Raw genomic sequence first — 26,328 nt, forward strand, 5'->3', positions numbered from 1 at the left:
ACTCCACCGCAGCGTTTAATGGCTTATATGAAAAGAGACACTCAGGACTAAGAATTTGTAGTTTTTAATAAGTATTTCTGTTTTTACCTAGCCTAGTAGGGGCAATATTTTCATAGAAAAGTGATTACAAATGTTTAAATCTTTGAAGTATTTCTGCTCTTCAAAATGCCCAAAGTGCTTGTTCATAAGCATCTAATAGTTGAAAGCATTATCTTCAACCACTAAAATTCTGTGTAAAGTGTCACACGGTGACTCACACTGAAAGCCAACAGTGTCCTGACTCATTTTTATATCAGACTTTGTTTATACTGACTGAAAAGGTTCATTTGAAGCAAGTGGATACTTGGTGACACACTAGCATTTACTGAACAAAAAAATACATTTAAAATCCAAGTCTAGCTGAATTTTAGTCAGAATATATACAGGAAAGATATTTATATAGTAGGTTGAGCTTCCTAAATGTGTGTAATCTGTCTTTAATGCAACTTAATCAGAAGGAAGGATTTGTAATTAGACAGGCAAATCTGTTGGCATATATGAATAATACAAAACTGCCACTGAAAAACAGCCTTGATCATTTCTCTTGTCTGTTCATCCTAAAACCTTTAGCATGAGGCAAAAAATATAATGACTTTTTTTTAACAAGAAGCCACATAATAATCATGTTTATTTGGTCACTTGCAAATTCCCATAAACCACTCAGCTTTCTCTTTTATACATTACCATATTATAATCAAATATCAAAAGCAGAGTAACATCATAGAGTAATCACGCATTTTAATCATACATTTATTAAGCGACTTTAACAGCAGCTCCCAGATTTACATTATATTTACATTCAGAACACATTTTCAATTCCTTTCTCACATACTATAGATTCTGGAGTGTTGTTGCTGTCTCATTTTGACTCGGCCATACCAACACTTTCACCTCACAGATGTATCTATTGAGCATGCGACATTTGTTAGCTTCCCAGTTTTTCAAATTACTTATAGGTTTTGACAACACACAGTCTCGTAAGTCTGTAGGTGTAGGTGTAGCAGTCCAGTACCTGTGAAGATTAGGGATTCATTACCATGATAAAACTATTGAGTGTTTAGTTGACTAATATTAATATCAAGGAATTTTCCCTTGACATTAACTGTGATTGCAGCAGAATATGATATTCAAACTTCATTTATAAAATCTTACCCAGCATTCTCAAGCGCAGCACCTGTGATCCAAATCCATGTGTTGTTATTTTTAGAAAGCCCAATCCAGTATCCATGATATTGATCATAATAAAAGGATATATGTTGCGTGATAAATTCCTGTGTATGTACAAAGGAAGTAAATGAAACAAAGCACAAGGATTACTAAACACGTTCAGTAAAGTGTAAAGCAGAGTTTTAGGACAAAATCCTAAGCTAGAATCAGTAAAAGCAAGAGGTTTCCTTTGTGTGCAAAGAATTTATCAAGTACCCTCCACTAAACTTGTATTTTAAATAATTTACACTGGTAAATAATTATTATTTTTCATATAATCTTTTTTTTTTTTTTTTAATAAATAAAATAAATAAAACAGCTTAAATCTGGAACCCTTAAGAAGCCGTTGGTTTGTTCCAAGCAGAATATTTTACTAAGCTAAGAACCCTTAATCCTCCACAGAACACATGAGGAACCTTTATGTCTAGAAGTATACCAAAAGCACAACTGTCCAGCTGAAGAAAGTCTTAGTTTATTTGTAAGCACTGACTGTCAATTCTTAATAGTTAGAAGGATTTCACTCATTTTTTGGGAACATACCTGTTCCTCTATCGTGTCAATAACCACCAAATGTCCTTTATTTTCAGTACAACGTGTTTGACTTTCTCCCCAGGTCAGCCATGGCGCGGGGTCCATCCAGAAAAAGTAACAGCTGGTGCCGTTCTGAATCCAGTTCATCTTACAGGGCTCACAGTGAACCTCTGTATTCAAAATTGAAATATATACATACAGTATATACATACATACATATATGCATATGCTTAAAATGAGTTTGTTCTAGGTTGTCTATTTTTTTATATATATATTTTACATACCGTTGTTTGTTAATGTACAATATTCTCTAACTGGGAAATTCTCAAATTGTATGATGAACCGCAGGGTGCTTTCGAACTGATCTCTCTGTGCAGTTAAATCCTCTTTCTCTTTCTCCAATGCTGCCTTATCAGCTTGCAATATCTTGTTTGTCATGCTCTCGTTGGTGTACAGAGCCTGAAGAAGGTGTTGGATACTGGTTAAGTTTAACTTTAGCTTACTGGTTTTGTTTTGCTGCAGCCTAGTGTTGTACATAAAGGTTTATCTGCTCAGTTTTCTTACCAAAATGGAGGTGTATTTTGAAACATACTTGATGTCTGTGCCAGAAAACAACAGAATACAGTCTGTCAGTCATCTTTTTAACATGCTTATCTTACAAAAATACAGATTACTGCTTGTAAGAAGACATTCACTTGACATATTTTTTAAAAGACATCTTTTAAGACTAGGCTTTATATGTCACTGAGAGAATTAGCAAGAATGTAGTACACTAGTGCAATGGTGTTGATGAGCACAAATGTGGGAGAAAAAAAAGGACTTACTCATACTTACATAAGACACAAAGAGTGATTAAACCTGCTAACAGAAGAATACACAATAGCCCGAGAGCAGCTGTAGCCTGTTTGTATGATGTATATTTGGGGGAAGCCGCATCCTCTTTAAGAGAACAGAATCGGATGGATTGTGTTATTCTGGGCAATTTACAAGATGCACACTGAAAATATTTCTCTTAAACACCAAGTATGAATACAGTATATAAGTACTGGCTGGTTAAAAGTATTAATCAAGCACACAGGAACCCACTGTAGGAGCACCTGGGACATTCAGGACATAAAATGTAAAACAAACATGTTTCATTGCATAAACTAAAGTCTAAGCCTGTCATTCAAATTCATAGCCAAATACCGCAGACAGCAGAGATATCCTCAGTTGTGGCAGGAATATTTTTTGGTGTTTCCTCTTTTGTCCTCTTGACTTCTGTGTACACGACATTCTCAGTCTCTGCATCTGATAACAAATAGGAAGCCAAAGGTTCAGTAATTAGGTTCAGTGGGAAGTAAAGTTTTATAACCCCTCAAATTGCATTTCAGTGGTTTTGCACATACAATGTCCCAAATCTAAAACAGTCTTAATATATTAGCTTTTGTAAAGTGAAAAACATCAAATGATTTTCACGTTTTTAAATAAATGAATGAATGAATGAATGAAGGAAGGAAGGAAGGAAGGAAGGAAGGAAGGAATAAATAATTACTGTATTTATAAGTGAGCTTAATGAATATGTTTTAAACACTGTTACAGACACACATTTATACAGTGATGAATTCTTGGTGTACTACTCTAAAGAAAAGAACTTTACAGCTTTTGCTAAAAATCAGTCCCTTACATTGAGCAGTTTATTATTATTTTACAATTTATTATTTAAGCAGTCTGATTTCATCTAAAGCTTAAGCCTTCAGTAGAATGTGAATGGTAATTTCTGGTAATAATAATAGCTGTTTGCTATTTACTAGGTGAAAAACGTTTTTAGATGCTACTCAATTGTTGCTGCTTCAACAAGTCATTGATGTCAAAATAGGATGTCAACTAAAATACAGTAAATTACACAAAAAGCTGCCTAAACAAAGTCATTTACATAAAGTACAATATCTTCAGGTGATCTCTGTGGATCTTTTTGATGCTGATGATTCTTTAATCACAGACACTTTCAATTAAAGTTGTTTTAATTGTTATGAATTTTTTTTTTGCTAATAATAATTTTATGCATTTTCAATATTTTTGGTAGCATGTCAACCACGTTACTCCTAAAAAAACTGTAATGGCTGACAGTAACAGGGTTTAAGACTAATCATTATTTGCTATTTATCTGATAATAAAGATCCTTCTTGTGAATCTGGTTACCTGAGGAATGTTTTGATACTTTTTCAGATGTATATATATATATATATATATATATATATATATATATATATATATATATATATATATATATATATATATATATATATTAATATTTGTTATATCAAAGAGGACAGACACAATAATAACATATATTAAACAATTATTGATTTATTTTTATTTTACTCAGTCTAATTTCACTAGTCATTGGCCAGATTTTTAAAAAGGTCAAACTCACCTTTAGTCACTGGAGGGGAAGATCCACTGAACACAAGTGTAGCGTAGTTCACATCATTCTCCATAATTACCAGTAACTGAACAGCACTTGCACTTTCTTCCCTTTTATATCAGCTGTGATTTGCGAAATGTTCAGTGTTCATGAGGAAGTGTTGCTTTCATCCTACTGACCCCCTTTTCCCCAAAGTTCAACAGAAAGACAACTTTGCTGTGTATCAGCCATCAGACCAAATGTGCTAAGTTCATTATTATAATTCCTACATGTGTCATTTTTCAATGTATTTTTTATGTTGACTGATTTAAAGTTTATAGTATATATCCTGGTAATTGTAATGTAATAAAAACAGAACAACTATAATTATATTTCATTCACCTAAAATACAATATCTTAGTATAACCACAATAGCATGAATCTACAGTGGGCATTCAATATATTGTTAAAAAATAAAGCACTGTCGTGTGATGCACACAAACAGAATATGCTGTACTTCAACATCAACTGCTTCATCAACCAGTGACAAACGTCAAAGTATACTGTCCAGGGTGAATTGTGGCCAGTATTACAATGATAGTTTTGGATCCAATGCAGCCCTGACCAGAATAAAGCACTTAATGAAGAGGAAAGAATGAATTATGTGCTTCAAAGTAGGTTATCCCACAAGGTGGCGCTGTGAAGAATGCAGTAGTTCAGAAATGTGCAGATAACAAATATAGAAAACCATCAGCATAGAAGGTATATATCTAGTTTTACTGACTAATAAATTTATATATGTTTATATCCGTATGTTATATATCTATGAAAGGTAGTATAACGGATTTTTAAGTAAAATGTATCAACTTAAAAATTAAAATTAAAACATAAAACTTTCAGTCTTATTTTAAATGTTTATATTCACATTCTTTCAAGTTTAAAACATCTAGAAACTTACTGCTTCTCAGAGATGCAGCAGTGCTAGAGTTAATTCCACAAATGATATCACTGCTTTCCCCCACTGCAGCCCACCACTCTTGGCCCTCCTGCCCTCCCCCTTTCCTCACTCACTATGAAAGGAGTGTCCCTCTGTGCTGGCCATTCTGCACTGCCAGACCCCTGAGCCACACATACACAAAGACAGACAGACTTTGTATTTCTTGCGGACCTAAAACACTGAAATGGAGATCTTCAGTTCCCGGCATCCAATCTCCTGCACTGGAGCAGAAAGGTATGAGATGCTGGAGTTGAACAGAAGGCTGGAGTCATACCTGAACCATGTGAAGTTACTGGAAGATGAGAATCAGCTTCTTTGGGGGGAAATCCAGGCCATGCGTAGAAAGCAAGACACTGGAGGGCAAAGGAAAACTCAGGAGGAGGCACTCAGTCTGGCCAGAAAAGAGCTGCAGAACGCCTGGAGAGAGAAGGATCATGTGGAGCTAGAAGTCAGCAACATGCTGCAAGAAATTGAGGAGCTCAACATACTGAGACAAAAAGAGAATTCTGCACAGATTGAGGCTAAGAGAAAACTTGAAGAAAGTCGGAAGGCACTGGAGGATGAGAGGAGGATGCAGATTTGGCTGAGAGAACAAGCCGCTCATCTTGAGAAAGAGATCTCTCTACAGGTGCAACTCCATCAGGAAGACCTGGCAGCCCTGAAGTCCTCATGTGCCTTCTCAAAACCTGTGCTAATGGCTCCTCAGCACAGCCAGCCTCTCAACCTCCAGGGCCTGGGGGAAGAGTACTCACAGAGAGCAGCCCAGGTCTGGAATGAAGCAGCAAGCGTGTACCAGACACAGATGAAGAAGCTAGATGAGAGCCTCAATCAGTCTAGGGCTCAAATGACATTAATCAAACAAGAGAAGAAGGAGAGTCAGATAAAGGTACAAGATTTAGCCAAAGAAGTGGAAAGTGCAAAGGCCAAGAGAGAACTCATAGAGAAGAACATGGTACAACTGAAACAGAGGCAGAATCAAGACATTCAAGATCTTCAGGTAATATAAATAAATGTTTTTTTCTTTCATTTAAGAGAATAAATCAGTGTTAAAGGAACTTATTTCCAAAAATCTGTGTAATCCCCAAGTCTATAAAGTGTTACTAGGAAAATAGAATTAGCTTTTAGTCTTTATGGGTCAATGACATTAACAGCAACAAATTTCTACTTCCTATCATTGTTTTACTTTAAATATAATCCGAAAAGAAGGGGAAAAATATGCTTCATGTATTATTCATTCAGTTTCTGGGATAATGATTTGCTTCCTTAAATGGTTAGCATGAGTGGAACACTCAACTGTTCCTTTAAAGATTTTCTAAATTAAAGTACACTGATGAACTTTATTTTTCATTGTTCTCAGCACAGACTGACAGTACACATAACAATATGTTTTTGACCACTGAGCTAAGATTACTGGGAACAGACCTATTTATTTGAAATATCTCATATGTAACTAAGTTAAAAGTATAAAACTTTTTAGCAAGAACGAAGAATTTGAATTATGACAAATTATAAAATGAAGTATATTGTAAGTAGGTGAGTTTACTCTTTATTTTCTTCTAATGCTCCTGTCTTTAAAGGCTCATGTAGAGGCCCTGGAGGCAGAGAAGCTGGATCTCGGAGGGCAGATAGGTGAGCTGTTGGTAGACACTCGCAATCTGCTGAAGACAAAGATGTCTCTGAACCTCGAGGTTGCTACTTACAGGTATCCGTTTACATCTTGGGCCTTATAATGGAAATCCTCTACCTACACCTCTTTAATTTCACTATATTCTTTAAGACATAATGTGGAAATGACAGCACTGCTATAAACTATAGGCTATAACTGATCTTAATGAGTTAGAAAGAGCTTTAAATAGTCTTTTCCTCATCGGTCATCCAACACAGCCCCTCACCCATCTAAGAAAATGGTCTGAAGAGATATGAGAGCTCAGGGAGTCTTTAGTAATGATGCAAGAAAGACAGAAGTGTAATTTCTCCATGCAGTCAGTCAATATCTTTACAAAATGTTTTTGAGGAAAAAGCATTTTCTTTTAATTCAGCTTCTTGAACTTTTGTCACATTTTGGTATTTTAGTTCTTAAAAAACTTCACAAAAATCCTGACTGCATCGAAACTAAAAAAAAAAAAGAAAGAATGTAGTACAATTTACTTTGTCCATCCATGTATTACATCCAATTTATGACTTACTTTTTTTTATCACCCTGTTACACTCACACTTGTGCATCTCATGGTCTGTGAGCTCCATTACTACTTACCAGTGTGTGATAAATAAGTCAGTGACGCTGGCATGTGCACTGCAGATGGCCTAACAAAGACAAATCTGACACTTCATTTCCATAACAACAACCCTGGGCCCAAGCTTGCTTCTTGAGAGCAATACAAGCTTTTATACCTCTTCTTTTCTTTTTTGTGAGTTCATTCCTATACACATTCATCTGTTCCTCCTGAAATCTAGCCACTACAATCTTCAGTTAACATTTGCTGTGTAGTCACAGTAAGTACGCAGACAACTGATACCAACATTTAAGAAATGACTATGAAGATAAAACAGAAAATAAGTGCTCTATTACTACTGGTCTGAATGTATGGTGCAAGTCACCTTTTGCATTTTCAACAAAAATCACTATAAATTTCCTGAGCTACCCTTCTCTTTACAGCAGTGTTGGATGAGCAATAAGCAAAGCTTTTATGGTCAAGGGTTACTGCTTTCATTGACACCTCTATAACATTTCCATTACAGTACTCTAATCAACCAAATAGAAGATGTCAAGCCAAGTGTTTACTGAAAACTACAGAGTTCTACCTTCTAGTTTTCTGAAAACTGGTTGTGAACCATACTGTATAACTGGACGAAAGTATTTTAGTTCAAAATGTAAAGCTTTATTTTCAGAAATGTTATTGTCACTGTTGGACATATCTTCATATGCTTTCACAGTATATACTGTAGGTAGGCTTGGAAAGTAATTCAACTAGTTTATTTATGATACGCATGCCTGTACAATGACATTAATGTTTATTATAAAAATTGTTATAAATTTCTTCTGTGTTTTTAGAGCTTTGCTGGACAGTGAAAGCCTGAGAGTTAACAACCAAGCAGCAAGTAAGAGGAACAGGACAGTCTCACATTTAGGTAAATTATTCATATAAAAGATTTTCAGATGACACAACACTTCTGGATATATTCTTGCCCTTGTGTGTAGAGGATCTGCCTCTAATAAATGGAGCCTGTCCTGATAATAGCAGTGTGAGTCCCTATAGGTCGCCAGACCAGATGGCTGTTTCCAGTAATGTAGGCTAAGGGATCAATATATCCGCATTACTCCATTACTACTATGTATCCTGATAATGCCTCTGGGAGAATGATTAGAGGTCTATGATCACGATTGATATTCAAGCATTATTAAGAAAAAAACCATGCAGTAGATTTTATACATTACAATGTATGAGAACTTAAGTACTGTACTGTTATATGGCTAGGTTTTTATATGATATGAAATATTAGACCTATCAATGAGGCAAACCCATTCTTTCTGTTCTCCAATTTCATTCACAGAAGGAATCACCAAGTCTCCTGGGATTTCTCCAGGCACTCAAGCCATCTCTTCCTGTCTGTTCAGCAGTCCATTGAATACAACCTCCAGATCAATCACTCATAAAGCTAACCTTGTGACTCCAACCCCTACAAGGAGCCTGGCACTAAGAACTCCACAAGAGACACTCAAGAGACCTCAGACAACTAAGGAAGAGGACGTCATTGTAAGGGTAGAGAAACAAAAATTAGAAACATCTGCAACTATATCAAAAACACATCTTAATGGAGCAGACTCTCATGATCAATATAGAGCTGAGGAGGAAGCAAGCTCTGCTGTGTCTGTCTCTGAAGTCCCTAAAGGTGTAGATGAACCTGAGTCCATACTCAGTAGAAATGATTTGCAGGAAGTCCTTAAGGCAGAAGTTGAACAGGTTTTATTTAGCGCCAATGAAACTGCAATGATTACCATGCTAGCTGGACATCCCCCAACTCCAGAGAGTTTGTCCACTAGTCAGCATATTGAGGAAGTAAAGAGTTCAGAGGATGGAGATGAAGAGGAGACTGAGGTGTCTACTGAAATGGCTCACATTTCACATGCACCTGTGTCTGCCTGGGAGGAAAATGAAACAGTTATACAAGAAGACAGAGACGTATCATCTGAGCAAGAGTTGGAGTCAGGGGACATTGCTGAAAAGTGCACACCAGACTTTAAAATGGATTCTGATCATGCAGAGTTACAGCTGCTTGGTGAAAACACAAACACACCTGCTTCACTATTATTCCAGGAAATACCACATTTGTCTGCAGATACATCCAGCCCATTTGAGGATGACAGTGAAATTCTAACATGGGCAGATGTAAAGGAAGATGTTATACAATTTGTTGAAGAAGAGTCAGTGAAGAGTGCACCAGAAGTTGAGAGAGAGTCAGCGAATGGGACTGAAGAAGTGGAAGAAAAAATGGAAGTAGAAGCTGAATGGCCTGGTATTGAAGCGCTGGAAGATCATGAGTTTGATATTAAAGTGCAAGAAGAGGAGAACGAAACTGAGCAAGAGAAAAAAGAGGAGCAGAGTAAAGAAGATGAATTAAGTAATGTTGAGGAGGAAAGGATGATAGAGGAAGAAATTGGAGAAACCTTTGGTGAACAAAAAGCAGAGTTAATGATGAGTGCATATGAGAAAGATAATTCCGTAGGTGAAAATGCTGAGCTAGTGATGGATATGAATGAAAAAGATAATCTTGTAGGTGAAAAAGCTACAACAGTCATGAATACATTCGACAATGTTCAGTTAGTTGATCATAATGCAGAAGAGGAGCAGAGACAAAGTGATGAAGATGAGTCATTAAACATCTCTGCATCATGGAAAACTGACCCTGGTGAAGCAGACAGCTATGCCCAGGAGAACACACTAGCAGATACTCGTCCCCTCATACATTACAAGAGTGATGAAGAGACAGATGCCAACATCCCAATCTCTCATCCGGGTGTGAGTGAACATATCGACAGTGAGGAAGAAAGGGAGAATGAGGGGGCCAGCAACTGGAGCCAGATAATTGCCAAACGCTTTGACACCATGGAGGATCTATCTGAGGAACCAGAGCTAGGCAGCATGGATGACATAGTCACAGATGAATCAGTGCAAACTGTGTTAAGAGAGAGCATGGACGAAGAGTCTGATAATCAAAATGAAAGTGGTGAGATGGACAGCCATGTCAAAACACTAACGGATGATGGTTCATTAGATCAATCAGAAAGTGACCTTAAGAACAATAGTGATGAAAACATTCATGGTGAGGATGAGACAAAAATTGAGAACTATCATCTGTCAACATTCCCTGTTGAGAAACAGGAAGAAGACTCACAGTTACATGACTGGAGTGCAAGTTTGTACAATGAAACCAGGGAGATGAATGAGCAGGAGACACTTCTGACCACACAGGCCAATATCAGTGAAGATGCCTTAACAGAAAATAAAGACAATGCAGACAACTTGAATGTAGAATCCATAGAAACCAATCTAGGAGATGAAAGTGAAGACCAGAAGAGCACTCTATTGCCTGAACCATCCCAAGAACAAGTCTTTGCAGAAGAAGAAGGAAAAGAAGTTTCACAAGAAGAAGAGATCACACCTTCTGATTATCCACTATATGAAACGGCTATTACTGAAGAACAAACCTGTCCAAAAGAGGAGGATGTCCAGTCGAACCTGTCAATGCTCACTCATGCAGATTTCACAGATGAATTTGTTGAGACCAACACCAAAGACTCAGATCTGGAAGAGCCCAATAGTTCTGAGGACGAATCTTCAAATGCGAGCCAGTGTTCTCAGCTGCTTTCCCAGAGTGAGATGCAGACCCAGCAGCTAGACAAGGACAGTGCGAGTACTATGGATGTAGTCTCAAACACTGATCCTTTTTTTACAGGGCTTGTCTCAGGTGTACTGACAAAGGAGAGTTCTGAAGCCTGTAATGCTCCTCAAGCAGAAGAATTGGAGAACAATGAGGAACAGCAACATGCAGTGGACAGTAGCAGTAGTGTAATGGGTGAAAATGCTGGGAGCCTTTCACAAGAATGGGAAAACTTGGGCCATGAAATTACAAGTGCATCCCACAGCATCCATAGCACTGCAGAAGAATCTGGTGATATGGAAATGGAGAATAAAGAAGAAAACATGAATATTTTCCAAGGAGATGCCCTAAAAGAAGAATGTCAGACTAATGAAAAGGAAAATGACCATCACAGCTTCTTTAGTTCAAGCATGAAGGAGGGCATCTGGAGTGCAACAAACATTGAGATGGCTGCTACCTATGATCCAAATGACCAAAAAGAGACTGAGAGGTACTCATATGACAGCATCAATCCAAACCCAACCATGGCTTTTGGGGAGGACTGGGGAAATCTTGAAAGATCACCACCAACCAACAGCAAACCTGAGAAAGAAATGGGCACCTCTATAATTCAATCAACAGTGGAGGAAGAGGAAGAGCAGAAGATACCACAGACCAAACAGGTAAAGTGTAGAGATGGAGAGGAGGAGACTGTCCATGCAGAGGATTCCACTGATGAAGGTGACTCCTGGTCTTCTGGTGAAGAGTAACTGCATTCTATAAGCATTACTCATCTGTCACATCTCTCAGATGAGAAGTATAACATAAATATATTGATTCATTTAATATTAGTGCATTTCATACCTAATTGATATGTCAGGATGCTGTTCTTACTGATTTTGACAATGGTTAGTCTACATTTTTAGGTGAAACAATTACAGTTGGGATTTTTGAACAATATACCTTAATAAACATTATTTGAATTGCCTCTGTGTTTCTGTGTGGCATACTTAAGTCAGTGAACATTGAGAGAAAACTAATGTATGATATGAAAACATACACTGAAAAGAATCAAGGGAAAATCATACCCTTAATATATATATAACTGATTTGAGGAATATTGATTAAACTGGTACACTGTAGTGTACAGGTATAAAACAGTAGCATATTTTTTGCTAGAAATTTTATTTGCACTAAAGAGATTCAGTGAATGAAATCGTTCATTAAACTTCTGTTAAACATATCATAATCGGTCGTGGGATTGAGGGGATGTTCAAAGGCCAAGGGTTTTCGATTTATCATCACTGACCTCATTGCCAACACAGCTCTGATAACAGGAACCAGCCTGCAAGAGGACAGAGAGAAAACTCACAAGGAAGGATGACGTTATCTCCCTTGCTGGGTACTTTTTTCCTTCTGTCATTAATCACGACAGTGGCAGGCCTTTAGCTTTGTATCTCAGTCCTGTGCTCAGTATGAGGCTCAGTGAGGGCCAGACAAATAGAGAGGAAAAGAGAGTGAGTGAGTGAGTGAGGGAGGGAGGGAGACAGAGCAGGAGATAGTAATTGCATTACCTCAGCAGTCTGCCATGCTCTTTTTTCATCTCTAAATAGATTTCCAGCCTGCTGCTGTGAGCCTCTATTATTTGGGCAACCAGAAATGGACAGTTGTTGCGCACACACGGATCAGGATTTAGAGAGTCCTCTGGGAGCGAAAACAAAAGCGAGCAAGGGGAAGAATCTTGCTGCTGGTCCACTCTGCCCCCCTCAGCACCTGCTCTCCGTGATGACCTCAGTCACTTCCACAGGCTTCCTGTAGCACATGACACAGCACAACACAGTTGATGCAAGAGATTGCAACTGGATTTTAAAAGCAACTGCAGGGGTGTAGTTTGGAATATAGTGAGGCATAAGGATAAGCAAGTTCTAAAATAAAGCAAAGCCACATGATCACTCTGAGATTAAAAAGATATACTGCATTTCATTAACGATGAAACACAGAAACCATGGATTTAAATGTTGCCCTTTTAATTCTTATTAAAAGCCACAACCCAGAGAAAGTCCTAAGAGGCTGAATTGAGATGAGTGTCCTCAGTACTATGTGCCATCTGTCTCCATTACAGAGTGTCCATTGATTTCCTGGAAGCTGCTGAGTAATTAAGAATCTGTAAAATTAAATCGAGAAAGACTGGCCAATACATTCAGATGCAAATTTAATTTGTCTGAGTAATGGCACGTCTTGTATTTTACTTACTTATTATTTTATTCATCGATGCTCTCAAATTTTTTAAATGACACTCTTCATCCCTTTACCCCACCCACTTTACAGACATGCAGCAGCTGAGAGGAGCACTCCACTAACTCGTGGAGATCAAATTGCATATATGGATCTCTGACAGAGGAATGAAATCCCATATCAGCTGATAAGGCAAATGGAAAATGGCAGCAATGTTACTACATAAACAGTGTTATAGCAACCATCATATACAGTGAACTAGCATTTACTATTGTGCACTGGATTAATCTTTCCTTAAAATATATTAGAATAGATTTGACATCAAATGAATAATTATCTTTCACACAATAAAGGCATTTGCATTTGTCTAACTGCATTAGTTAACATTAAGAAACTGTTGTGTGCACCATCACTACACCAGCAGTAGTGTTAACAAAGAAACAGTAAGTTAACAGATGAATCACAGCATGCGACTAAATGACGATAATGAATGAAAAAAATTAAATGCCAGAAATTCTGCCAATTAATCATTATCTAATATACACTGATCAGCCATAACATTATGAGCACTGAGAGGTGAAGTGAATAGTACTGATTATCTCCTCATCATGGCACCTGTTAGTGGGTGGGATATGCAAGTGAACATTTTGTCCTCAAAGTTGATGTGTTAGAAGCAGGAAAAATGGGCAAGAGTAAGGATTTGTGTGCGTTTGTAAGGAAATTGTGATGGTTAGACGACTGGATCAGAGCATCTCCAAAACTGCAGCTCTTGTGGGGTGTTCCTGGTCTGCAGTGGTCAGTATCTATCAAAAGTGGTCCAAAGGAAGGAACAGTGGTGAACCGGTGACAGGGTCATGGGTGGTCAAGGCTCACTGATGCACATGGGGAGTGAAAGCTGGCCCGTGTGATCCGATCCAACAGACGAGCTACTGTTACTGAAATTGCTGAAGAAGTTAATGCTGGTTCTGACACAATATTAGGCAGGTGGTCATAATGTTATGCCTGGTTGGTGTATTATGGCTGGTATTGTATTTTATTGCTATTTTATTTGTATTGATAACCGTCAATGCAGGTATTACTTGGAGAATTTGGGTCATTTTAAAATAGCAATAATAATAATAATAATAATAATAATAATAATAATAATAATAATAGTAATAATAAAGACATTAAGTGATATATTACTTTGTTATTTATGGTGTGTAAATGGTTTATTAAACATGCCTTGATGTAATGGTTACCACTTGCATTTATTTGGTCGACGATTATCAAGAGAGTATCAAGCGATCCAGTCCTAAACAGACTCAGATGGCGGTGGTGGAAGATTAAAATTCCACTAAACACGAGTTGCTAGTGAAATTGAGGCTCAGTGATCCATCCAGGTAGAATGTTGAAGAGGTGTTATTATTAGGACATCAGATGAGTGGTGACTGGTCATCTGTAAACGACATGCCGACAAGTCAACAGTTGCATTTGACATCGCAACTGACCAGTTCAGCTGACACTGCGGTCATCACCTCTGCTGAGAACAGAGCAGAATTCCCACTAACACTCACACCTGCCTGGAATAACCACAACAATCCTTTCAACTATGCAATAATAAATCAAGACAACAGGCCTATATCTGTTCAGAGAGACATCACGAACAAGGCTTGCTCAGGCCAATGATGAAAACAGGACTGTTTTCTAGGTTTGATCAAATGTGGTTAAAATGGCTTATATTTCCATCTAGTGGCCAAATTGGGAAACACATTTAAGAATAAAGATAAAAAAGCCTTTAGCTGGAATATTGTACAAGATTACATACATTTCCTAGTCTTAGTCTGGCTGAATGCAACAGAACTTAAGGGTTGTTTCTAAAGTATATAAGTAAACAGTGTGCAAAATACAGACATTCATAGATCACTTTATTAGGAATACCTACTAATTAATGTAATTATCTAATCATACAATTGTGTAAAGCAGCACAGATCTGCATAGAATCATTCAGACACAGGCCAGCAGCTTCAGGTAATGTTCACATCAACCATTAGATTGGGGAAATATGTGATCTCAGTGATTTTGACTGTGGCATGATTGTTGGTGCGAGACGAGCTAGTTTGAGTATTTATATCACTACTCATATTTCCTGGAATTTAAATTTTTTTTTTTTTTTTTTTTTTACACACAACAGTCTTTAGAGCTTACTCAAAATGGTGCAATAAATCAAAAACATCGAGTGAGCTGCAGTTCTTCGGATGGAAACACTTTGTTCATGAGAGAGATCAGAGGAGAATACTCAGACTGGTTTAAGCTGACAGAAATGCTACAGTAACTCCGATAACTCAGCACTCTGTACAATTGTGGTGAGCAGAAAAGCATCTCAGAATGAAAAACAGCAGAATGTCAAACCATGAGGCAGATCAGCTACAACAGCAGAAGCCCACGTCAGGTTTCAATTCTGTCAGCCAAGTACAGAAAGCTGAGGCTGCAGTGGGCACAGACTCAAAAACTGGACAGCTGAAGATTGAAAAAAACATAGTCTGGTCTGATGAATCTTAATTTCTTCTAAGGCACATTGATGGTAGGGTCAGACTTTGGTGCCAACAGCATGATTCTATGGACCCAACCCGGCTTGAGGCTGGAACTGAGGCTGTTTTAAGAGAAAGGTGAGGCCCTACCTGGTTTTAGTATAGTGTTCCTAATAAAGAGCTCCTTATATTCAATTGTTGAAAGATTTAAAAATGTGGAAAACAACTGCCTGTTTTCAGATGAAAGAGAAATAAGAGAACTGGGTATGAGCAGGGATGTACTTTGATTCATATAGCCTGGATGGGAAGTCAGTCCATCACAAAGTAGCTCTCATTCAATTTAGAGTAATTATGTCTTTGGGAGAGATGGGAGGAAACTGGAGAACCCAGGGAGAACTTACAAAACTCCATACAGACAATAACCTGAGCTCAGGATTAAACCAGGTACAAACTCAACAAGACACACTGACGATGAAAGAACTGAAAATCAGAGCCGAACTTCTTTGTAGGTCAACTTGTCTATTTAATATATAAAATACAGTAAAACATACGCAAAAGGGGGAGGGGGAAGGTCATAAAGGACAAATGGATACTTTGGTACAATAACAAACACTTTTTTGTAAAAGCAGTATATAATTTGTAATAACATATCAGTGCATACTTTGTTTATGAAAATATACACAAATTGTATATCATTCTCCGAAAACAACAGAAAATATCTTTTGTTTACAACAAAACTCAAAGCATACTAGCAGAACACAATATATTAGCTATTTTTCTTTAAACTTTTTTCTTCAATTTCTATTCTAGTTGTGTGTGGTGTATATTCTTAATGAAATTACATTTCAGTTATTATTATATGACTCATTCTTTGTTTGTTTTTACGCCCATGCATTGACATCTGTGTCTGATCTGAATAAATTAAACGAGTGACTATCCCTACTCTTCTATGTGTAGAGATAGTTGTGTACAATTGACTAAAAATTGCAGCATTTGACTGGTCACTCTATCAGCTTGTTTATCACTTCCCTCAGTTACCAATAAGTACTAATATCACTACTGACGTTTTTTTTTTTGTCTTAATAAAATCGTGCAATATTAGTAACACCCCTTTGAAGAAAAAAAATAAAAACAAAACAAAAGAAACCCTGAAAACAAAGATATTTATATAGTATTTCATATATAATAAAATAAAGTCAAATTCAAATAAAATAAGATGCCTACCCTACACAAAAAAATGCAGAAAATAAAAATCTTCAAATTATCACTATTATTACCATCAAAGATGATAACAATAATAGTAATGATAACCATTATAACAATTATAATAAAAACAGACAATAGAACTGTCACCAGCACAAATTAACACTAGAAAAATTGAGTTTCTCTAAAACATCATACATGGGGGATATGGGGGCGAAAGTTAACTATTCACGTGACGATTGTCTTTCCTTTTCAATACAATGACTCTTACCATTACCAAAAGATCCTTTTCAGAGCTTGCAAACTTCTCACACCTCAAGAAAACGTTCAGAAATCTGCGAATTTGTTCAAAGCTCAGGCTTAATGTCTACAGGCGTTCTGACGTGTAGACCCGAGGTGGTACGAGGCGTGTGTGTGTGTGCGTGCATGTGTGTTCTTGGCTAGGAGATATGAATTCCTGGTTGGGATGATTTAGGTGAGATGGCCGCTTGCCAAACAAAAAAGAGAAAGTCAGAGAGAGAAAGGGAGCGAGAGACGCTGGGAAATGGAAGGAGAGAGTGACGAGGTTTATAAAAAAAAAAAAAAAAAAAAAAAAAAAAAATCAGCTGCCAAGACGGAGGGACTGATGCAAGGCAGATCTCACCTGAGCATATACATATAATAATGGAGTTAATCCACAACGACTATGCAATATTTAGCCAAATGAACCAACCTCTGAGACACTTCAGGGTGAGTCCTGCTTTAGGGAAAACCTTTTCATCGAACAAGGCTGTACTTTTATCACCAATACTTCATCTCATTAGATATGTCACACAGAAAAACTCTCTCTTTTTTTTTTAAGCATTTGAGGGAAATGACAGATAGTGACTACAGATTTGGGATACCAATACACGTACAGCACTGTTTAAATCATTTAAAACCATTCTGTTCACAGTCTTGGAACAGAGATTGCTGCTTGTCCTATTCTTCATTATGAATAATGAAACATCCTTCATTCTATTCACTCTATTATTCACTACACTAATGACCATAAAACAATTTGTGTACATTATTGTTTCAATAATAGACATCTCTTTTTTTGCATTTTGAGAATTGCACATTTGCAACACATGTCGAGTTAAGTCTAATCTATTATGTTTATAAGTACAAGGTCTTTTTACAAAAAGTGACAGTCGTCTTTAATAATTGTTCACTGTCAAAAAAAAAAAAAAAAAATGAGGCGTGAAATGTGGGGCCACAAACATGAGCTCTTCTTCCCTGAACGGCACACACTGTTTCTGCGAGGAGGGATGGAGTGTCTATGTTTAGGGAGTTTATGTAGACCAGAAGGGACAGTCCTGCAGATACTGCATGAATCTGAAAGCCAGGTGGTCAAGCCGGTATAAGGGAAAAGGAAATAAAAGCAGCGGCATGACAAAAAATTGAGAAGAGCAATGCAGTGTGTGTATTGTGTGCACATGAAGGGAAGAGACTAGGGGAAAAAAAAGAAGAGAAAAACATCCCCTCTTGTGAAAAACAGCTGACTAAGAGGGTAAAGGGTTTGTGTTTTAGGGGTGGTGTGGGTTGATTTAAAGTGCACTCCATCAGAATATCAATTACAGGAAAGAAAAAAAAAAAGAAAGAAAGAGAGAAAGGAAAAAAAAAACAAAAAAAAAACGCATCGATCCTGAAACAGTCACACCCATGTCTGTGCCCCTTGCTGCATCTCTACTAGGCTCGCTCGCAACACGGTAATTTATTTACACATAGAAATAGAAAGACATGTCCACTGAGAGTTACAGCTCTGCTTTAGGCAGATCCAGCACAATGTGTATGATCATACACGTTTCTCTATGTACAGTCCCCCTCACCTGACTTCTCCTCAGCTTCACCACAAAGCTACACTCCTCTCCAGTTCTACAATCCTCATGCCCATGTGCTGAGAGTTCTACAAAACCCACCTCTGTCTCCGCTCCTCTCCTCTCCTCTCGTTACACAAGAGCCTTTGCAGAAACAAGGAGGGGAGAAAACTGGATATTTACACGCTCTGAAAGCCTAGAAACCCGCAACCCTGTGCCCTCGAAGGCTCGGGTTGCTTCTAAACTCATCTGGGTTCTTTAAACAACAAAGTTTAAGAAAAATCTTGCTTCATAAGTTGATCTAACAAACATCTGAATTGCAAAGCCGGACATACAAGTAATAAATACAGAATTTTAGGTTGCTTCTCACATAAACTAGCGGTAGTGACTCTAATACAGCCACCCACTCTTTTAAGACAGAGTGTTCAGCTGAGCAACATGTGTATACAATTGTATTTAATATCAGGACTTGAGTTCAAATCGTACAAATAGGGCTACATTTCCACTACACCATACGTACGGTACAAACATACGTACTCGTGTGTACAAAAGTGAAGAAAGTGAAAAATTCGATCGTCTCTCCTGCAAACGAAGAGCGACTTTAATGAGCTGTTCATGTAGAGGTGCACTGCTGAGGGATCTGGCGCAAGTTCGCAGAGAAAAAAAGCAGGAAACATACTTTGAAACCATGACTGATCTGAGCACTTGGTTGTTTACCGGTCACTGCCACATCATCTGTCACACTGCGTGCACACACACACACACATTATTATTATTATTATTATTATTATTATTGTCAGTCTGTCTGCAGTTCTACATTTGTTAAGAAATTGTGTGGCTGGGTTCACCTCATGAGTCACCATAGTCCGTCCCTGAAATATTTTTAAACCTTGATTAGGTCAGCCGTACATGAGCGAATCAGACTTCATCCTTTTGCATGATTTACGAGACAAAGATCCTGACTGATGATTAAAACCCAACACTATCAGACATCTTGTACATCAGTACTACAGCTGTTTGAGCATGATAGTCAAGAAGAAGAAAGTTCCATGAAAAAGGAGAGAAAAGCCATAAAAAATAAACGGCAAAAACAAGCCTTCACACACACACACACACACACACACACACACACACACACGAAAGAAAACGATAGGGAAAAACCTCAAACAACAATAACATGATGGATATCAGCTTCTGAGAGGCAAATCTACACTCTACGATGAACAGCTTGGCTGTCTGAGCGCTTTAGCTGGACTTGGATCAGAAAGGTAAAGTGTGTCAGTGTGGAGGCAGGGCTGAGGACAGAAAAGACTGATCAGAGGTCAGTGAAGCTGGCATTTTTTTTCTTTTCTGCGCTGTGGAAAGAAAAAAATGTCCCACCCTACACCTGTCTAGAATGATCCTGCTCCTTAGACTTGCATGTGCACTGCGATGGCACGTCTGTCCATGACTATCTTGCATGTGTGTGTACATATATGCACTGTGTGTGTGTGTGTGTGTGTGTGTAAAACAGAAAAAGGCCAAGGAAAGAGTGTGTTGCATGCATGTGTCTTGGGTGCAGATGAAGCTGTGTGCCAGAGAGAGGCGAAATGTGTGTGCGTGTGTGTTTGTGTGTGTGTGAGAGAGAGAGAGAGAGAGAGTGAGAGAGGGAGACAGAGTGTAGCTCTCATATGTTGTTTTTATGTGTCCCATTCTCTGGTACCCAGTCTCATGCGTTTGGCATTAGCGCCCTCCTGTGACTCTATTTGATCTCCTGCTGCTCTGATAGGCCCCAGTGCGGCCACACTGAAATCCGGAGGCCGTGGCTGGCCTGTGTCTTCTCGCTCGCTGCTGTTACTGCTGCTGCTGATGGTGTGGAGGGGCGAGCGGCCTGAGACCTCCACCCGTAAGGTTCCTGGGTACTGGGACACGTTCAGAGCTGCCGTGGAGCTTGGGGTAGTGCGCTCTCGATTAGGAGACACTGGCTCTGACTTGATGCTCACGCTCGGGTTAGTGTTCACCGTAAGAGTGGCACCATGTGGGATGGGACCCACTGGCCTGCAATAGGAGGGGAGAGAGAGAGAGAGAGATTAATAAGAGCTTTAAAAACAGCTTAGTGAGTTATGACAAAGACAAAGTGCTGACAGAAACTACACAGAGATTAAACTGGAGCCCATGACAACATTTTTTTTTGACAAATCTGCCACATAATCACAAAAACAGCCCTGAATCAGCAACTGTGGGCACCATCCTAATGGACAAAAACCAAGCATCATGGTGTGTGTGTACATGCATGTTTATATAACTTGGTGAGGGCAAAGTGACCCCACAATGGCAGGAGCAGTTAATTTAACCATGTGAGGTCATCTGGCTAGCTATTTTTTCTATGTTTTATATATATATATATATAATAAATATATATATATATATATATATATATATATATATATATATATATATATATATATATATATATATATATGTATGTATGTATGTATGTATGTATGTATGTATGTATATATATACACACTATATTGCCAAAAGTATTCGCTCACCTGCCTTGACTCGCATATGAACTTAAGTGACATCCCATTCCTAATCCATAGGGTTCAATATGACGTCGGTCCACCCTTTGCAGCTATAACAGCTTCAACTCTTCTGGGAAGGCTGTCCACAAGGTTTAGGAGTGTGTTTATGGGAATTTTTGACCATTCTTCCAGAAGCGCATTTGTGAGGTCACACACTGATGTTGGACTCTAATTCATCCCAAAGGTGTTCTATCGGGTTGAGGTCAGGACTCTTTGCAGGCCAGTCAAGTTCATCCACACCAGGCTCTGTCATCCATGTCTTTATGTACCTTGCTTTGTGCACTGGTGCACAGTCATGTTGGAAGAGGAAGGGGCCAGCTCCAAACTGTTCCCACAAAGTTGGGAGCATGGAATTGTCCAAAATGTCTTGGTATGCTGAAGCATTCAGAGTTCCTTTCACTGGAACTAAGGGGCCAAGCCCAGCTCCTGAAAAACAACCCCACACCATAATCCCCCCTCCACCAAACTTTACACTTGGCACAATGCAGTCAGACAAGTACCGTTCTCCTGGCAACCGCCAAACCCAGACTCGTCCATCAGATTGCCAGATGGAGAAGCGCGATTCGTCACTCCAGAGAACGCGTCTCCACTGCTCTAGAGTCCAGTGGCGGCGTGCTTTACACCACTGCATCCGACGCTTTGCATTGTACTTGGTGATGTATGGCTTGGATGCAGCTGCTCGGCCATGGAAACCCATTCCATGAAGCTCTCTGCGCACTGTTCTTGAGCTAATCTGAAGGCCACATGAAGTTTGGAGGTCTGTAGCGATTGACTCTGCAGAAAGTTGGCGACCTCTTCGCACTATGCGCCTCAGCATCTGCTGACCCCGCTCCGTCAGTTTACGTGGCCTACCACTTCGTGGCTGAGTTGCTGTCGTTCCCAAACACTTCCACGTTCTTATAATACAGCTGACAGCTCAAGAACAGTGCGCAGAGAGCTTCATGGAATGGGTTTCCATGGCCGAGCAGCTGCATCCAAGCCATACATCACCAAGTGCAATGCAAAGCGTCGGATGCAGTGGTGTAAAGCACACCGCCACTGGACTCTAGAGCAGTGGAGACGCGTTCTCTGGAGTGACGAATCGCGCTTCTCCATCTGGCAATCTGATGGACGAGTCTGGGTTTGGCGGTTGCCAGGAGAACGGTACTTGTCTGACTGCATTGTGCCAAGTGTAAAGTTTGGTGGAGGGGGGATTATGGTGTGGGGTTGTTTTTCAGGAGCTGGGCTTGGCCCCTTAGTTCCAGTGAAAGGAACTCTGAATGCTTCAGCATACCAAGACATTTTGGACAATTCCATGCTCCCAACTTTGTGGGAACAGTTTGGAGCTGGCCCCTTCCTCTTCCAACATGACTGTGCACCAGTGCACAAAGCAAGGTCCATAAAGACATGGATGACAGAGTCTGGTGTGGATGAACTTGACTGGCCTGCACAGAGTCCTGACCTCAACCTGATAGAACACCTTTGGGATGAATTAGAGCGGAGACTGAGAGCCAGACCTTCTCATCCAACATCAGTGTGTGACCTCACAAATGCGCTTCTGGAAGAATGGTCAAAAATTCCCATAAACACACTCCTAAACTTTGTGGACAGCCTTCCCAGAAGAGTTGAAGCTGTTATAGCTGCAAAGGGTGGACCGACGTCATATTGAACCCTATGGATTAGGAATGGGATGTCACTTAAGTTCATATGCGAGTCAAGGCAGGTGAGCGAATACTTTTGGCAATATAGTGTATGTATGTATATATATATATATATACACACATACATACAGTTTTCCGGTTGAGGTTTAGTAGAACCTACGGTATAAATTAGTTGCAATAACTAATAATGACAATGGAAATCCTTGCTTAGAGGTTCTGAATGCTTAATATTGCCTATATGTGTGTGTATTTGTGTGTGCTTCTGCTTATGAGGCACTCTGACAAGCGGAAGATAAAGCACAAAGACATTGTAGAAGCAACAGGAAAGCAGTTTGCTCCCTAAGCCATGCAGCTTTTTCACTCCTTTTCCACTGAAATGGTGTCACTGCTGTCCAGCCAAACCATTACCTGCTCTATGTGCTGATGAGTTTTTATAAACAAATAGCTTATAAATATTAATATCCATGAAGGAAATTAGCTTATTGTACATTTTGCATGGAACAACTGCTTTCCTTTCCAAAACTAAATCCTCTTACATCTATAGACAGCACAAGGACATATGCAAGAGTTTGTAGATGCTCATAGAAAGTTTAGTACTATTACTAAACTATTTGCAGCTCCTTTTCAGTTTGTTACAACTGATGGTCAATGTACAGTTTTTTGTTCAGATCACTGAAATGCTGCAATGTCAGCTTTTGTTTATATACCCTCTTATTCACATGAACATCATTAAAATACATTTATTTCTCAGTGGAAAAGGATTAATTCTGGTCTCTCTCTCCCTCTCTCTCACACACTCACCCAGCTCAAACTCTCACTTTGCCTCAACTACACAACTGTTCTTACTGTAAGTGTGCGTATGTGTGTGTGTGTATATGCTGTTACACAAACAGTACCTGTATGTGTTATGAATCCAGGGAGAAAGAGAGGCAGAGACAAAAGAATGCAAGTAACACCTCAGCCTTATAGATTTGTACATAGTGACTTGATCACAAACCTATATATGCCTCGTTGCTAAATTTCAACAAAAAACGTGAACAAAATGTAAAAAGGTGACAAAGACGCAACCCAGCCACTAAGAGCAGCAGGAAGACAAGATAGATAGATACAGAGAAAGAGACAGAGAGAGAGAGAGAGAGAGAGAGAGAGAGAGAGGGAGAGTGAGCGCACAAGAAAAAGAGTGTGAGTGTGCAACAGACAGACAGAAGTCAGAAAGGACAGACAGACAGAGGAAAAGACAGCCAGTCAGACAGAAAACAGCAAGATTAGGAGAATACAGTACCAGCTGAGCCCATCCTCCCTGCCCAAGAGTAAGCTGGCCTGAGAGGTCACACTGCAGAGAAAAAGACAGGCGAAACACACTAGCACCTTCTTATCAATACTTCACCGCCCTCTCTCTCTCTCTCTCCCTCACACACACACACACACACACACACACACACACACGCGCACGCACGCACACACACACACACATGCACGCACACACTGATTCCCACACGCAAAATTTTAAAGTAGATGATGGTGGCATGATCAGTGTGGCTGTACTTCCACATGCACTACACAAACACACGCACACACAATCTCCCTGGCCTGTCTGCTCCAGTTGGAAAACACTCAACACTCACAGACACATGTCTGTCCCCATCAGACTGACATCACCTGTCTTAAATGGTCATGCGGTTAAACACATACAGTCACACAGAGCTTTAAAACGCATGCTGAGAGTGAATACAGGAAGATGGGCGAGGCACATGACACGCAAAAGCTACACTGGCTGAGGATGAGAGTTTGCGGTCACGTGGTGAAGTGATTCCACTGGCAACAGCCAAGACCTGATATAAAAAGAGACACAACCTAGACCAAATCTTTTCAACTCTCTTGGACACTTTAGAATGGGGAGACTACACCAAAGGAAAAGATTACTGAATAGCCAGTAAATGGAAGCAAAGATCAGCAAGGAATCAATTACACACCATTAACATTCTGATTGTAGGGAAGTGTGGGCCTGTAAACCACAGACTACTCAGAGATCAGCCAAAAGATTCAAAATGTATATCTATGTATATAAACAACAACAGATGCTGGTGAACATTCCTTCTGATTTTTACAGCAATGTAAACTGTATTTGTAAGTCTATATTGGCTTAATACCATGAAAACAAACAAGTACATAAATCATAGGGTGTATTTGTGCTTATTTTAACAGTTTGCATAACTTTAACAGTTTTATTTACAGGCCCTGTAAAGTTGCCCTGATGATGACTGCATTTTCACCCACTTGCGGTCACTAGAGGCTACTGTGCACATTGGCCTACAGGGGGTGCTGGACTGAACAACTTCCAAGTCACACATGCTGGAGCCTTTCAGATCCCTTGTGACTATTGCATTCTGAAAAGCTTCCATGGTTTAACTCACTCACATTTTCTTGAAACTGCTCTAAAGCATCTGAAAAACAACAAGCTCCTTCCTGTGACTTCATATCCGCCCACACAACAAACACAGATGGAGGACGAGGGAAAACAGCAGATATAAATCACAAACAATTACAAAGCGAACTGAAGCATGAAGTGAGGTGTTCGCTGGCAGCAAAAGCACACTGACTATTTTTGAGACTCTATCAGAAGCTGGAGCTGTGACGGCCTCTACTGCGGACAGGATGACAGTGTGTGATTGGCTAGCACAGTCAGCCATCAGTGCAGGACTGACTAAAACAGAGTTTCCTTAGCAGCCTATTCACCTGACATTAGCGGCCAGACCGGAGATGCAGTTAGCCATCTCCCCGTTCTGTTTGTCTGCACCCCACATGCTGTGAACAGACCACAGAGAGCACACAAACATACAAACAAAGGGAAGATTAGAGAAGTATTAGTCACTCACTCACTCACTCACTCACTCACTCACTCACTCACTCACTCACTCACTCACTCACTCACTCACTCACTCACTCACTCACTCACTCACTCACTCACTCACTCACTCACTCACTCACTCACTCACTCACTCACTCACTCACTCACTCACTCACTCACTCACTCACTCCAAACTTGTGAAAGCAGAGCTTGTTTCAGGAAACAAATGAAAAACCTTAATGCTGCTAGCAACTGTGAGAAATACACGGCTAAAACACATTAAGCCACTGCAAACCACAAAACCACAAAACAAAAAAAACCCAGAAAGACTGAGCGTGTGCATGAATCTGCACAGTGGTTATTAGGTACACCACTCCAGCACAACAACCAGAAAGCAAGCTGTGGCCTGTTGGACTTTTGCAACTTGTGTACTGGCAACAATATTGTGGATTTATATGCTTTATAGCCA

At 39.3% G+C, this 26,328-nt stretch overlaps 3 protein-coding genes across 12 annotated transcripts in view; 1 reads left to right on the top strand and 2 right to left on the bottom strand.

Annotated features, from left to right (window-relative positions):
- Positions 1–530: 530 nt before the first annotated feature.
- LOC131357785 (asialoglycoprotein receptor 2) lies at positions 531–5,127 on the bottom strand. The gene is made up of 8 exons (XM_058397083.1): positions 4,193–5,127; positions 2,965–3,066; positions 2,611–2,715; positions 2,341–2,375; positions 2,061–2,235; positions 1,786–1,946; positions 1,192–1,310; positions 531–1,051 (listed from the first exon to the last, which is right to left on the bottom strand). Exons 1-8 carry the CDS (start codon positions 4,254–4,256, stop codon positions 871–873), a joined length of 942 nt encoding a protein of 313 aa, XP_058253066.1. The 5' UTR covers positions 4,257–5,127; the 3' UTR covers positions 531–870.
- A 118-nt stretch (positions 5,128–5,245) lies between these two features.
- Positions 5,246–11,999, top strand: nes (nestin). The gene is made up of 4 exons (XM_058397061.1): positions 5,246–6,156; positions 6,737–6,861; positions 8,212–8,288; positions 8,712–11,999. The coding sequence occupies exons 1-4, from the start codon at positions 5,344–5,346 to the stop codon at positions 11,786–11,788; spliced, it is 4,092 nt and encodes a 1,363-aa protein (XP_058253044.1). The 5' UTR covers positions 5,246–5,343; the 3' UTR covers positions 11,789–11,999.
- A 5,541-nt stretch (positions 12,000–17,540) lies between these two features.
- mef2d (myocyte enhancer factor 2d) overlaps positions 17,541–26,328 on the bottom strand; it is a 57,246-nt gene continuing 48,458 nt past the window's right edge. For 5 of the 10 annotated variants that reach the window (XM_058391853.1, XM_058391835.1, XM_058391814.1 and 2 more), the window contains 3 exons: positions 25,748–25,816; positions 24,294–24,344; positions 17,541–20,841 (listed from right to left, as the gene is read on the bottom strand). In XM_058391853.1, coding sequence (XP_058247836.1) covers positions 20,484–20,841; positions 24,294–24,344; positions 25,748–25,816 — 478 coding nt within the window. In that variant the 3' untranslated portion in view covers positions 17,541–20,483. The remainder of the gene's footprint in view (positions 20,842–24,293; positions 24,345–25,747; positions 25,817–26,328) is intronic. The other 5 variants (XM_058391868.1, XM_058391887.1, XM_058391878.1 and 2 more) reach the window with 3 other exon arrangements.

This window comes from Hemibagrus wyckioides, linkage group LG01, assembly GCF_019097595.1.
Source record: "Hemibagrus wyckioides isolate EC202008001 linkage group LG01, SWU_Hwy_1.0, whole genome shotgun sequence".
Classification (NCBI taxonomy): Eukaryota; Metazoa; Chordata; class Actinopteri; order Siluriformes; family Bagridae; genus Hemibagrus; species Hemibagrus wyckioides.

Excerpts from the sequence above, each read along its gene's own strand:
- nes (XM_058397061.1), top strand. The coding sequence starts at position 5,344 with ATGGAGATCTTCAGTTCCCGGCATCCAATCTCCTGCACTGGAGCAGAA. Across the intron at positions 6,157-6,736 it reads AAGACATTCAAGATCTTCAG|GCTCATGTAGAGGCCCTGGA; the intron begins GTAATATAAATA and ends CTGTCTTTAAAG. Across the intron at positions 8,289-8,711 it reads CAGGACAGTCTCACATTTAG|AAGGAATCACCAAGTCTCCT; the intron begins GTAAATTATTCA and ends TTTCATTCACAG.
- LOC131357785 (XM_058397083.1), bottom strand. The coding sequence starts at position 4,256 with ATGGAGAATGATGTGAACTACGCTACACTTGTGTTCAGTGGATCTTCC. Across the intron at positions 2,236-2,340 it reads CAAAATACACCTCCATTTTG|GCTCTGTACACCAACGAGAG; the intron begins GTAAGAAAACTG and ends CACCTTCTTCAG. Across the intron at positions 1,311-1,785 it reads TTGACACGATAGAGGAACAG|GAATTTATCACGCAACATAT; the intron begins GTATGTTCCCAA and ends GTACATACACAG.